This window comes from Protopterus annectens, chromosome 9.part0 (genome assembly GCF_019279795.1).
Source record: "Protopterus annectens isolate FY-2018-M chromosome 9.part0, PAN1.0, whole genome shotgun sequence".
NCBI lineage: Eukaryota > Metazoa > Chordata > Ceratodontiformes > Protopteridae > Protopterus > Protopterus annectens.
Window position 1 is genome coordinate 1186462684 of NC_056743.1, and position 13904 is coordinate 1186476587.

At 36.2% G+C, this 13904-nt stretch overlaps 1 protein-coding gene across 1 annotated transcript in view; it reads right to left on the bottom strand.

The window, feature by feature from the left end:
* LOC122811921 (N-acyl-aromatic-L-amino acid amidohydrolase (carboxylate-forming)-like) overlaps nucleotides 1–13904 on the bottom strand; it is a 185980-nt gene that overhangs the window by 55074 nt on the left and 117002 nt on the right. The window contains exons 3-4 of the mRNA XM_044084089.1: nucleotides 6138–6333; nucleotides 4175–4268 (exon numbers count right to left, since the gene is read on the bottom strand). Of these exons, the coding sequence (XP_043940024.1) occupies nucleotides 4175–4268; nucleotides 6138–6333 (290 nt within the window). The remainder of the gene's footprint in view (nucleotides 1–4174; nucleotides 4269–6137; nucleotides 6334–13904) is intronic.

Consider the following 13904-nt stretch of genomic DNA (forward strand, 5'->3'; position numbering starts at 1 on the left):
ACTCAAGCTGACAATATCACTGACTTTTGTCTCAGTTTTTGTTTTCACGCTGGGGAGCTGAAGTTAAGCTGTTGATCAGTGTGCAGCTATCTTGGAAGTCTCTAAGAGTGGCACCATTGAGAGCGAAATCATGTTTAGTTGTGGGTGTACCAAAATACATTACTTAGCATTTAGAATAACTAAAACTTTATCCTATCAGGTTTGCCCAGTTAGAAAGGGTATTTAGTTATTTATTATTAGATGAGAAATCTCCACAAGAGTTAAGTGTGAATGACACCTTACAATCACTGATGTATTTAAGAAGTCAACAATGCTTATTTAAGGGTCAGGTTTACATGCTACATTAATCAATAATGGTCCCAAGACTGCATTTTAGTTAGAGTTTGTACCAGTAGATAAAAGTGCCCCCTCAGTGTAATCAGAATTTTGCAACATCATCTTCACACACAGCATTGGCTGTAAGTAACCTTGGTACCATAGCATCCTGAGCCAAGGGACAGTGATCAGCTTTTTCATCATATCATCAGATTTCAGACCAAAGTTGTAACAATGCAATTTGACACCTCAGGCAATGTATCCATGTGTTTCCCCACCCACTATCTATAGGTGACAGCAACTGAAATCACTTCATAACATCTTACAAATGATCATACATTTTAAGGTAGCAACAAGTTATTTGTTTGCTACATTATGTAGCAACCTAATAGTTTATTGCTACCTTTGAATGAAAATGACAATAAGTGTAAATAAGTAATCAATGACACCTTGTGAAATGTTAAATAATGATTTTTTCTCTTTAGGTTGCATATGGTAATCCTTGCCCCCTACATGTTGGCACCCTGGCCAGCCACTCCTCCAGCCTGTCCTTCTTATGGTTCTACTTGATACCATATGTGCTGGACCCTCAGGGCAACAGAGTTGTGATCTGTCAGCTGATTACCACTTGGTGGCAAAATGAAGCAGACAGATAGGGCAGCAGTGTGAGAGGCCTAGGAGAGTGGCTGGGGATGCCTAGTAGATGTTTCTGTTCTAAAAGAGTTTAACTTCCGCCATCAGAAGGGCTTTATCCTTACAGCGGGGAGGTCAGAAATGAAGAGTTCCAAGAACATTATTCAGGATTTCAGTAGCTGAGCCAGTGGCTATGAAGTTTTCTTTGTCATGGCAGCAAGGTGCATCAGTGGGCAAAAGCAATGCATGATGACATCAAGTTAAAGAAAAAGGTCTTCTGTGCAATGTTAATAAGGTAATCTCTGGATATTGCATATAAGTACAGGCAGTCCAGGAAGGCATTGGCTGCACTAGTCCTGAAGTCAAAGACTCAAGTGTGGGGGCATTCAGAAAGATCATGTAAAATGCCTTTTGAATAGCCCCAGAACATTCCGGGGGAAGTGCATTTTCCTGGCTTTTTACACTAAGAGTTGGGAAACACTGACCTCATATGGGGACAGTGATGGAAGATGGAAATAATACTCTGTGGAATTCTAAATGTGGTAAACATGTACCTCTGAAAATAGGCAAAGACAGAAGAAAAGATAGAAGCAACTCTAAGCCCATTTCAGTACATGAAAGCAGTGTAAAGTATAAAAAGTTCTAGTGTGGAATTGATGCAGATGTAGTTGGGATCTGGCTGGAAATGCTGATGTTGATGGACAGTGTTGGATTATTTGCTAGTGTAGATGTTGTCTAGAAGTTGGTGACAGTACCTCTCTACTGACAAAATGGGGTGATGTTTTCCAGTTTCCTAAAAGGGGGCAGGAGGGAATACTCCAGTAGTAAAAGGATCATGTTTCTCAGTCTCACCGGGAAAGCTGAGAATGGGGTGCAGGAAATAAGATGTAGTCTGATAGTTTTACCTCTAACTTGGGAGAAGCAGTGATGATTTCATCTTAGTTATTGAATAGTGACTTAGCTCTTTGTCCTTACACAGATATAGTTGGGGTTGTAGCAGTTAGCTATTATAGTCTACATGTGTTTTTTGGACTTAAGCAAGGCATAGGACTGTATGACCTGTCTTGTTTTGAGGGAGGTGATACAAAAATATGGGGTCCTGGAGTTAATGCTGCGTAGCACCTGGTCCTTATATCTTTGGGATAAGGGATGTATTCACATTCTTGATGCTATGTAAAATGCATTTACAGTGGGCACATGGCTGTCCAGGCGTGTGTCTTGTGTCCTCTGCTATTCACGTTTTTTCATAGACAGAATACTAAAGAGCAGCTGAAGCTTAAAGAGTATCCAGTCTAAGGACATGAGGGTTACATTACTGTTGTCTGAGGAGGATGTTGTTTTTTTTGCCTTCAGGTAAGTGGTGTCTCCATTGTGCAGTGGAGCAGTCCCCTTCTGAGGGTGAAATAGCTGGGATGAAAATCAGCACCTTCAAATCGGGGACCATGCTCTCTCCACATAAGGGGAAGCAACTACCTCAAAAACAGGGGTTTAAGTATCGTGGAGTCTTGTCCATAAAGGAAATGAGAGGGGATTGGGAGCTTGACCACTAGATGGATGCAGATACAACTGCAAACATATTAGGCATATCAGGCTTTGTAATGGGGTATGGTAGTGAATTGACAGCCGAGTCAAAGGCAGCACGCTTTACCATTTTGTCTAAGTTGCCATCCTTACATATGGCTATAGGATTTGGGGAGTAAATTAAAAGGATGTGAATGGCAGAAATTAGTTTCCTTCTCAAAGCTGCTGTCCATGATACAGTCGAGAGTTTAGTAAATCAGAAGAATTTCAGAGTACTGCCTCTTTTATTCATGGATGAGAATAACTAATTAATGCTTTTAGATCACTTAGTGGTGGTGCTAAATGAGTGAATTAAAAAAAGAGTGTAACAGGCACAGTTCATTGGGAAGAGGCTCCAGAGTAGATGAAGGACATATTGGACAGATTATATCTCTCAACATGACTGGAAACATTGGGAAATTCTAAAGGATAAGATAAGGGACTGATGTTAGGGACAGTGTAATCCACCTACATGCACAGCTTGTCACCACCACAACCATCCCAATACAACAGTTTAGAAAATGGATGGCTGGACTGAAGGATGGATAGATGTTTATGCTGCATTAGTGTATATTTTCTCTTCTTTTTTACACAACATATACTGGTTGCATTTTATAATGACTTTTTCAGTGTTCCTTTTTTGTTAGTTTTTGTTTTTTGGTAGTTTTGTTGAATTTATTTGTTAGAAGCATTTCTGTACTGGAAATGTTGTTACTCTTGAAGGGAAAGATTTTCAGAGCTGCATGCAAATGCAATAGTCAGTGGATAAAGTCTATGTTAGTGAGACCCCTTACACAGCTCAGTGTGTTGCTTTGTAAAGACCCTTGCTTAGTTTGGACAGCAGACACATTTGTACTATGCAAATCACCTAACAAAGCAGAGTAGGTTGGGAGGATGGGAGGATACTCTACAAAGTGACTTCCCATGCTCTGGAACAAGATTCAAATCAACATTAGGCAGACCTCCTCACTAACACTCTTCAAGAGAAACCTTGACGAGTGGATGGGAAACAGGAAGTTTACCCCAGGGATCACGTCAGTGGCTCTGCTGGACACAGGCACAGGGAACTAATTTAAGAGGGCGGCAAAAGCCAACACATTCTGGCTAGGCTTATAAATCCCTTTGAGCAAATAGCCTAGTACCTACCTATGAACCTATGAACCTATAAGAAGTGCAGAACTGCTCCAGTTAGCAGTCCGTAGTCATGTAAATTGAGTTTTAATGAGATGTTGCATGAGCAGGACTGTATATGAGTGTGAACCTTAAAGAGAAGAGCAGAGCAATTTGACCTAATTAGTCAAGAGCACGCTTCTCCATAGGACCACTGACTATGAATCCCTGTCTATGCATCATAGTCATTAAGTCTTCAAGTGTTAAATAATTTTCCATTTCTGTCCTCTTATATTCCATTTCCTCTTTTACAGGTCATTTTGTGTTGTACTGAATTACTAAAACATTTTTGCATTGTGGCATGCATTTGCTGAAGTTGTCTTAGAGATCTTTTCTACATGAGGATGTACTCATGAAGATAAAAACATCTGTATTTCAGTCAAAATCTTCCACTTAGTCTTGACATTATATAAAACATGATGCATATCTAAGGTAAAGATTTTGTAAAATTAAACAACATGCAGTGTATGAATAATAATATCAATAAAAAACTTACACAAGCCATGTAAGCCAACACAGTCCAAAGAGAAGGCATCCTCCAAAGGCAGGTCTGCAATGAATGCTCGACATGGAGAAAAAAGGCTCTGTTGCTGAAAAAGGAAGAGATAGTGCTTTAACCTGCAGCTTCAGCTTTACTTGTTCAGTCCCATGTAACACTGCTTCACTACACCTCAGCTGCTTTCAACATGGACTGCTTGACCATTCACAGATATCGACACACAGGCAGCAAGGTCAGGCAACTGATTTTCTTATCTCTCTTGGATTATGTTACTGCCATGATGTGTTTGGGTGACAGTGTCAAAAGAAATTTGACACAGTTGTCATTTTTAGTCAGAAAATTTGCGTTTAAACTTTTTTTTCTATTTACTGTTCCTCCACATTGACTTGATTCTGCCCAGAGTAAACATCTGCTTTGTCCTTAAGGCTACATACTGTGCACTTTGAAACTAAACCTTTGGAAATTCACATGTACTTGGATTTAAAGTCAGAAGTTATACCATAAATGGTGAGCATAGCTAGTGGTTGGGTACTCACTTCTCTTTCTAAGCTCTGCCCACTTGTGATGTACAGTACCATTAGCCATTCACAGAGGCACGCCAGAAAGGACCTATATGCCAGGATCCAGCAAAAGAAACAGTCAGAAGCTCGGCATGACTTACAACCCCAGTTACATGCTGGGCTTCACTTTCATGCGACCAGTACTGTTGACCTGTTAGGGTACACTGCTCCCTACAGAAAACCTGAAATCAGTACTAGTTCTAGCAGCTACCAAAGCTGCTCTGCTGGATGTGCAAATAGAAGTTGAAAATATTCAGGAATTTTTCTTTTTTTTTTTTTCCTTTCAGGAATAGGGCACCCTTTCATCATTTCACAGTCTGACACAAGCTGCCCTTTTCCTAAAACGGGGTCAAGCAGCTGAGTAAGACTGCTTGCATCAAGCTAGCTATTTGCAGTACATTATGAATTGCCCCAAGGGCAACCCTGCATCATACTAGTTTGTTAATTAATTTATTTATTTAATTTGGTAACCAGGGTAGAGCACAGATCCAAATGGATGTATTTTAGTCTCAGCCCAGACAAACATAAATGACATCAGACAAGTAAGTTAACAAGAAGTACTATGAATACAAACAAAATGTGTGCAGATAGCAATGAAACAATTAGTAATAATAATAAAATACACAGTACAGAGGACAATAGTAAATGATGGTTAGAGTAAGGAGGGAAGAAAAGGAAGTGAAGCAAATAGTGAAGGGACAGAGCACAAAGCTTAAAATGCAGTAAAATTAAGACACACAGAAATTATCTCTGCACAATATAAACAATACAGAAGGGATGTCACATATTAATGTAGGGAAATAATTTGAAAAAGCCAAAGTGCCTTACTGGTGGAGGGGAGTGTGAAGGGATTAGGTGATCTGTCCAGAGGGAAAGCATTTGCAAATTATCTCAGACTTGAGATGATCTTTAAACTGCGCATAAAATGATGGATAAGACATGAGGTCTTTTGGTCTTTAAGATTAATAGGGAGGGATTCCCAGAATATAAAAAACACATTATGAATTGCCCCTAGATGCTCCTCCATTACTCCTTGGTTACTTTTAGTTGCATTTAAACAGATCTAATACAACATTTTTATTTAATGGTACTCTCTGACTGAATGGCACATTGGACATATATATATGCACATGGATGGTGCAGTGGTAGCATTGTCGCCTCACAGCAAGAGGTTTTCCAGTTTGATTCTCGGCCTGGGTGCCTTCTGTGTGGAGTCTGTATGTCCTCCCTGCATTTGTGTGGATTTTCTCTGGGTGCTCCAGTTTCCTCCCATATCACAAAGACATGCATCTGGAGTGTTTCTTCCCAGGCCTCTGCTGAAAATTAACTTCATTCTAAGTTGGACTTTTCTGGTAAATAAATAAATAAAAATATTTATTCAGTGTGTCGGCTGCCAATACCTGGACATAGTTCAGCATCTGCATTGTTAGATGATCTTGTGTTGCCATTGGAATGAAACAGTTTCCTATATTTGAGGTGGTGTTGTGCATGTCTATCAGTAAATCAAATGCATCAGAGCTCCCTTTTGGTCCATAAATCTTGTTTAATTCTTTAGCACGACTGAGCTCATACGAGGGATCTTCAGTAGCAGAGGTGCTGTAAAACAAAACAGTTGTGTGAAGGAAGCTTAATGTTCTGTCAAAGAAAATATGTGGCAATGTATACCTGTTGGATGTAAATTGTAGTACTGTGTACAAATATTTTGTCAGAAATAATCACAAATATAAAGATCTGACTGGCTGCAACACAATCCTTCTAAAATAAATTTCAACAATATACATAAACATAATTATGTCTGTGCAAGTTGTTAATATGGAATAAAAATTGATGTTGTACTTTCTTATTGTTCAGGAAGTGGGGAAGTGAGTAAAATAAAAAAATGCATTCACATTTCTTGCATACCTCAAAAATAATGAAAAATTTCCTTCTAAATAAAAGTAAATTTGTTTAAAATGCATGCTTTTCTATCATAACATTATATATACATTTTCTGTACAAGTCATACATCTTCAAACAGATCTTTTCTGTGATGTTTTCATATCTACTTTGTCTGGCACTTAGTGTGGAGGGTTAAAGCTTTGAACTTTTAAAAAGCTGCTCCCTGTAGCCAAAGGTACAGGGTTTGATTCCTTCCATGACTCTGTGTCATTTAACCAAGCAATGCTTGTGAGAAAGTACACTTATGTTCAGTGGCCTTACCTAATTAATAAATGTCTAAAATAAAAGTGTGCTGTCTGATTTTCTGTGGTTCTTTCATAGCATAATTCTTATTTATGATGACTGATTATATGCTGCCTTAAGCAGCCTTAGCAGGGCTCTACCCTCCTAATCTACAGTAATACTTGCTGATAATGTTTTGATTTCTTTTGTCTCATACTGATCTGTAAATTAATGTATTAAGCTTATGTTATAGGTGTAGTCATACTGGTATTTATCAGGTAAATTACACAGGTTATTGTTTTGGTGAAAAACCACAAAGGCAAATCAAGAACTAAAACAGAAAAACAAAGTACGGCATGAAAGCTGGAAACCATCGAAATCCACTTTATTAAGTGCTTTCATCTCCCAGTACACAAGATTTCATCAGAATAAATAAATGCACTGGCAACCACTTTATATATACTCATCACATACCCTGATAGATTATCTAATTAATGCCTATAACCAAAATGTTATAATAAAGCAACAACTTTTAAAAACACTCTTGAACAACTACATCCAAACCTAAACATTCAAATCTCCAATTTAACATAAAATATATATGACTGTATTTTAACACACGTATGAAAAAATAAAAACCTGCATTTTTTACCATTCTTTCAGCTTTAAAATACTGTTAATGGAACATTGATCATTTAGCCCTAGGGTGCCATAGCATTTAATCTAAGCTGCCATTGTAGCTCTTTTAATTATAAAAACTCATTCAAAGAGCCTCCCCTCTCACCAAGATCAACGTGATCAATTACCACAAACTTGAATGAGTGCTAATTGTATAAATACCAAATGTCTAACTAAGGCATTGTTACTATTTTTCTTTTTAATACTGTAATTGTGCTGATAAATTCTGGTACGGAGATGCCTTATAGTTTTTCCTATGTAGAATGCTGGGCATTGCTGACATATTGCTAAATACACCACCCCTTTGGAATTACAATAATATTTCTTCTTCTTCAGTTTAATAACCCCATAGTTGCAAAGCATCACAAGCATTACAGATTCTGTCTCTAAGATATATTGACATTGTGTACATGACACACACTTAAGCAAGCATCCTACCGCCATACTCAGTGACGCTATCCCTTTCCACCACATTTTTATACAGGTGTCCTTTTGCTATACAATCCTTGGTACTTGCCCAACCACTTTAATATAGTCAGGGTTGATCATAAAAACACACCAATTTTTCTCTACAATACCTCTGATATCATAAAAATCCTTACTGAATGTCAAAACTATCATTCATGCCATAAATCTCTGTGTTCTGAAAAGAGGGTCTAATATTACCTGTAATACCTAATATCGGAGTAAAATAACCATAACAAAACACGAAGAGAGCACAGCGCAGCAATATTAAAAACACCAAAATAAGGAAGCAATCAAATGGTGAGATGAAAGAGAAAATCCTTTTAATCCATTTAATACATCCATCCTGGTACCTCGGCAATTCACCTTCAGTGGAACAAATAACCATATGAACACATCCTCTTTTTATATACTCATCAATTAATCTATTAAATGATTATTTCATTATGTCATTAACCCTGTTAATACTTACACTTCAAATACCCTTAAATACAATCAGCAAAACATTTTATATAAAGCAATACATGCTATATTGCATGCTTCTATAAATTACTTAAAACTGAACTGTATGAAAGACAATACAAAATTGTGCTAAACGCATATTAATTCATTTGAAATTCATAAATTATTTAACACATTGTATAACATTAACTTCACTAAATATTAAATTGTGCATAACAATGAATAAATAAATGCATGAAGCATTTAAGCACATATAAATACATTCAAATTTCATTAACATGACTCAAAATATTTCACCACTACTATATTTTATACTGTAAGCCCACTCTCTAAATTCATTCCTCTAGGATAAAGTGTATGATACCCTAAGATTTATGAATTTATATGCGTTTAGCACAATTTTGTATTGTCTTTCGTACAGTTCAGTTTTAAGTAGTTTATGGAAGCATGCAATATAGCATGTATTGCTTTATATAAAATGTTTTGCTGATTGTATTTAAGGGTATTTGAAGTGTAAGTATTAGCAGGGTTAATGACATAATGAAATAATTATTTAATAGATTAATTGATGAGTATATAAAACGAGGATGTGTTCATATGGTTATTTGTTCCACTGAAGGCAAACTGCCGAGGTACCAGGACAAATGTATTAAATGGATTAAAAGGATTTTCTTTTTCACCTCACCATACGATTGCTTCCTTATTTTGGTGTTTTTTGAGTAAAATAACCAGTTAGTCTCTTATGTACAATGTCTTGAAAAATGTTTTAAAGAAAAAGATTTGGGTAGCCCCTTTGATGAAACGTGTTTTTTAACATCTTACATTTTACCTGGAATTCTGTTTCATCAGAAACCATTCTAGCCAAACAAACACACTGCCCTTTTACCAGTGACTTTTTCTGATGGTAAGGATGACAACTGGTGTAGTGTAATAGGGTGTTAGAATAAGTTGATTTTCTGTAAATATTTGAAATAAAAATATCTTTAATTCTATCCTTAGACAAACTTATGTCTAGGTAGTTAATGCCATCCTCAGAAACATTCATAGTAAACTTTAAAAAGGTGGTGGTAGTGTGGAAGTATCTGAAAAACTCATCCAATCTGTCTCTAGTATTGGTCCGGAAAATAACTATGTCATCCAAGAATCGTGCATGAAATAAATGGCCATGATTTTGCAAATTCACTGCTAAAGACATATAGTTATGTTTCCAATGTGCTAGCACTATGTTTGCAAAAGTGGGGGCACATGCTGCCCCCATGGCAACTCCTGTCTTTTGCCTAAATAGTTTTTTTCGAAAACAATGAAATTGTTTTCTAGTACCACTTCCATAAGAGTGGTAAGAGTAGATATCCTACTATGGTCCAAATTAGTAAAAGCACTTAGATATTTAAAAAAAACATTGAATAACAATATTGTGCGGGATTACCAAGAAAAGGTCAATCACATCTATAGTTACAAAAATAAGATTGTCACAATAAAGCTCCTGGGTAACTTTACCTAAAAAGTCCCATGAATCTTTCAAATGGGATGGATGTTTAGTAATCAAATTCTTGGTATGTTGGTCAATATATTGAGCTATAAAAAAAGTTTTTAAAGTCCTAGCATCCACAATAGGTCTAAACGCTGGATCGATTAAATCTTTATGTATTTTAGGAATCCCAAAAATGGCAGGTATTTTGGAATTCCTAACCTTTAAGAAGTAAATCTGAAAGAAGAATCTGGTCGTTAAGTAATAAGCCTTCCAGTACCAAATCTATTTTATGAAAAGCAATATTCATTTCAATCACACTAGACTCTTTGTATGTATCTGTAAATAAAACAATAAAAATTTTGTTTATATAGTCATTCTTGTTCATGATCACAATACCCCCTCCCTTGTCTGGTTTCATAATACGTAAATTTTCATTGTTGCATAATTGCTGTAAAAGGCCTACTTCATCCTCGTCCAAGTTTTATAATTCTTGGCCCCTCTTAGTTTTAAGTAACTCACGAATCTCTACCTCACATATTTTTTCAAGCACTAAGGTAACTGATAAGGGTGGGGGATTGAAAAAACTCAGCTTTTTACATCTGGTTTGTGTATTGTTTTGAACATTAGAACCATTGAAATAAAATGCTAAATTTAATTTCCTTAAAAACAACTTTAGGTTAATCAAAACCTCATCTATTTTGGCCCTCCTAGCAGGGATAAAAGTGAATCCATTTTCAAACAAATTAGCACAAGATGCCATAATAGTTTTGTTGCTATAGTTGTAAATCTTGAAATCACCACTCACGTGCAAACAATAGTACAAACACTACTACAGTTCATTTCACTGTTGGTAACATTTTGTTCAAATAATGGTGTTAATAATAACCTCTCCCTCTTCCCCTCCTCCCCCTCCTTCTTGGGACACCATTCTGACCCATCAGGTTCGCATCCAACAGCAGCTTGTTCAGAATGGTAAAAAATACAGGTTTTTATTTTTTCATGCGTGTCTTAAAATACAATCATATATATTTTATGTTAAATTGGAGGTTTGAATGTTAAGGTTTGGATGTAATTGTTCAAGGCTGTTTTTAAAAGTTGTTGCTTTAATTATAACATTATGGTTATAAGCGTTAATTAGATATCCAATCAGGGTGTGTGATGAGTATATATATAAAGTGGTTGCCAGTACATTTATTTATTCTGATGAAGTCTTGTGTACTGGGAGACGAAAGCGTGTAATAATGTGGATTTCAGTGGTTTCCAGCCTCCGTGCTGTCCTTTGTTTTTTGTTTTAGTTACAGGTTATTGTTTTGAATTTCTTAATCGAATGACTGTGTGGAACTGGGTTCTACTATAGTTTACCAGGTAACAACCCAACAAGCTGCAGTCAGATGAATATAACTGGTCATGGCTATATTTTGATGAAACAAAAAAAAGATTGTTTTGCAGGTGATCAAGCCCCTGCACCACTCCATGTTGTGGGGGGGGGGGCTTTACCCCAACTCCTCTTACATTTAATAACACCCCAGTCTCACCATGGAGAAAAGGCAATGCAAAAAAAAAAAATGCAGCAAATTGTTGATAGTGCTGTAACAAAAAACATGCCACAGTGACATCTTATGATCACACTAGTCATCCATTTGCAGCTCTTGCAGTTGTGAGCAATGCATTGTAACAGTGACCATTGGCAACTCAACCTCTAGTACAGCCATGGGACTCATCTTCTTCAGTCATTTCAATCTACAATTATCTTCCCAATATAACTTGAAGAGGTGCTTTTATTAATATTTGTCACAAATATCCCATTTGTTAATAGTTTAAATATCTAAACAGCAAACCTAAGAATGCTGATTCTAAGCTGAAATGTACATATACTGGAAAATGTCAATTTTGCTAATAATATTTATTTATTTACTTATTTTACATTTATTTATGGGGAAAGTCTGACCGGACACATGTCCTTTTTCAGCGGAGGCCCAGGGAGAAAAGCTCCATAATGAAACATACAGAAATACAATATATACGTAGAACATATAGGGCACAGAAGTTAAAATACTATCTAGATACAGTTTGGACAAGCAGTTATATATGCAGACTAGTTAAAGAATATCACAGTTTAGCTAATACACAGTAATTCTTAACCTAATCGATAGAACCAGAAGATGAACAACAAGTAGAGAGAGACAACTGTATCATTAAACCTGTCTAAGAAAACAGACAGACCAATATGACAACTACACAAATTCTGAACACAGTTGACTAAGAAATTGAATTGTCAAGTCTTAATATGTCATCATCTCTACAATGTTATAGTACTATGAAGTGTTAGTTTGCAGAGAGGCATAGTCAACAGAATATACAGACGGGATGGATTTGTCAGTAAAACAAAATAGTAGTATAGTCAGAGGGAGAGGTTAGTCTGGTGCAGAGCAAGGACACAGCCATTTATTGAATAAGTGGCTTTTTAGCATTGTTTTAAACTGGGCTAATGATGTAACCATTGTAATGTTTTCTGGTAGTGCATTCCAGATTTTACCTATATAATTTGAGAAGAGGGGAATCTCTAGATTGTTTCTTTGGTTATATTGATATATAAATGACAATGTGAGTATTTCTGCTTTGTTAAAATTGAAATACATTCTAGGGTAGGCACCCAAGTTTTAAAGGGGTTGTTTTACATTTTAATGCATATAATTTTGTAATGTATTTTCATTGTGCCATTTTATGGTTTTATTGTGATGTCATTAATTAATGTGCAATTAAGATTAAGTAGGAAGGGTGTGGTTATTTAATGGTTGGGATTTTAGCATTATGTTGTTCTGAGGAAGTCCTAATAGTGTTTGGATGAAAGCACTAAACCTCTTGGTAAACACTGCGTTTTGGTTGACAATAAACGCTTGGAATTCAGTCACTGTGGCCAGTGGTTCTTCTGTTGATACTGTTGGACTGTTGGTTACAATATTTTTGTGCTGACAACATTTAAAAATATTTAACTACCAGCAATTTGCCTGGGATGCAATCATATTCTATTAAGCCTTTCCTTTGAGGGACAGATCAGTATTTGTTCAAAAAGTCATTATATTGAATATTCCATCTATATCTCTATAATTTCTATATGGAAACAGTTGGTATTGTGGAATGGTGTTTTCTTTGAAGGGTTATGATGTTGTCACAATCAGCTGAAATGCCAGCATGACAAAATGTACTATAGGCGACTTGTGTTATATTGACTATAATACAGTTATGGTGTATTTCCTTTGGTCATGATTGTATGACCATTGAGTGAGTATATACAAGTAAGGGAATGTGGAAAAAAGTCCCCCTCACATTTGGGAGGGGTTGTGTAAAGCCTGTGTTGTTTATGTTTGTTTTCTTATTGTGTAGTCTAAGAAGTTGCTGTGGAATAATCACAGATTGTTGTTGTTGTTGTTGTCCTGGACTGTTGTTGCTGCTGCAGCTTGTTACAATAGTGCTTTTGTTACAGAGGTTGTGGATCGCTGTATAGATTGGTTGTGTTGATACAGCATATATGCTGTATATAGAAAAGTCAGTGTTGTATTTTTGTTTATTTATTTTTGACAGCTGCAGTTTTGATTTATTTGTAGTGTCAGTGTCTGTTTGACACATTGCAATTGATTAAATGAGCTGTGAATTCTGTGCCAGTGATATATTTCTGTGCAATCGTCCATATATAGTGAGTTTCATTTTCTTGTTCACTATTTCCATGCTTTTGATGTTGTTTTAGTGGTGGTGCCTGTGTTTTTCTCACCAGTGATCTACATTCCTTTACCTTGGCGACAGTATTTGAAAACGAACAAAATATTTCTTTACTCTAGGTTTTAATCCACTTCTTTAAATATTCCATCAACACTTTGGAATACATTCAGTACATCAACAGCTTAGAATAACGAAAAACAAAAGACTGAGCACA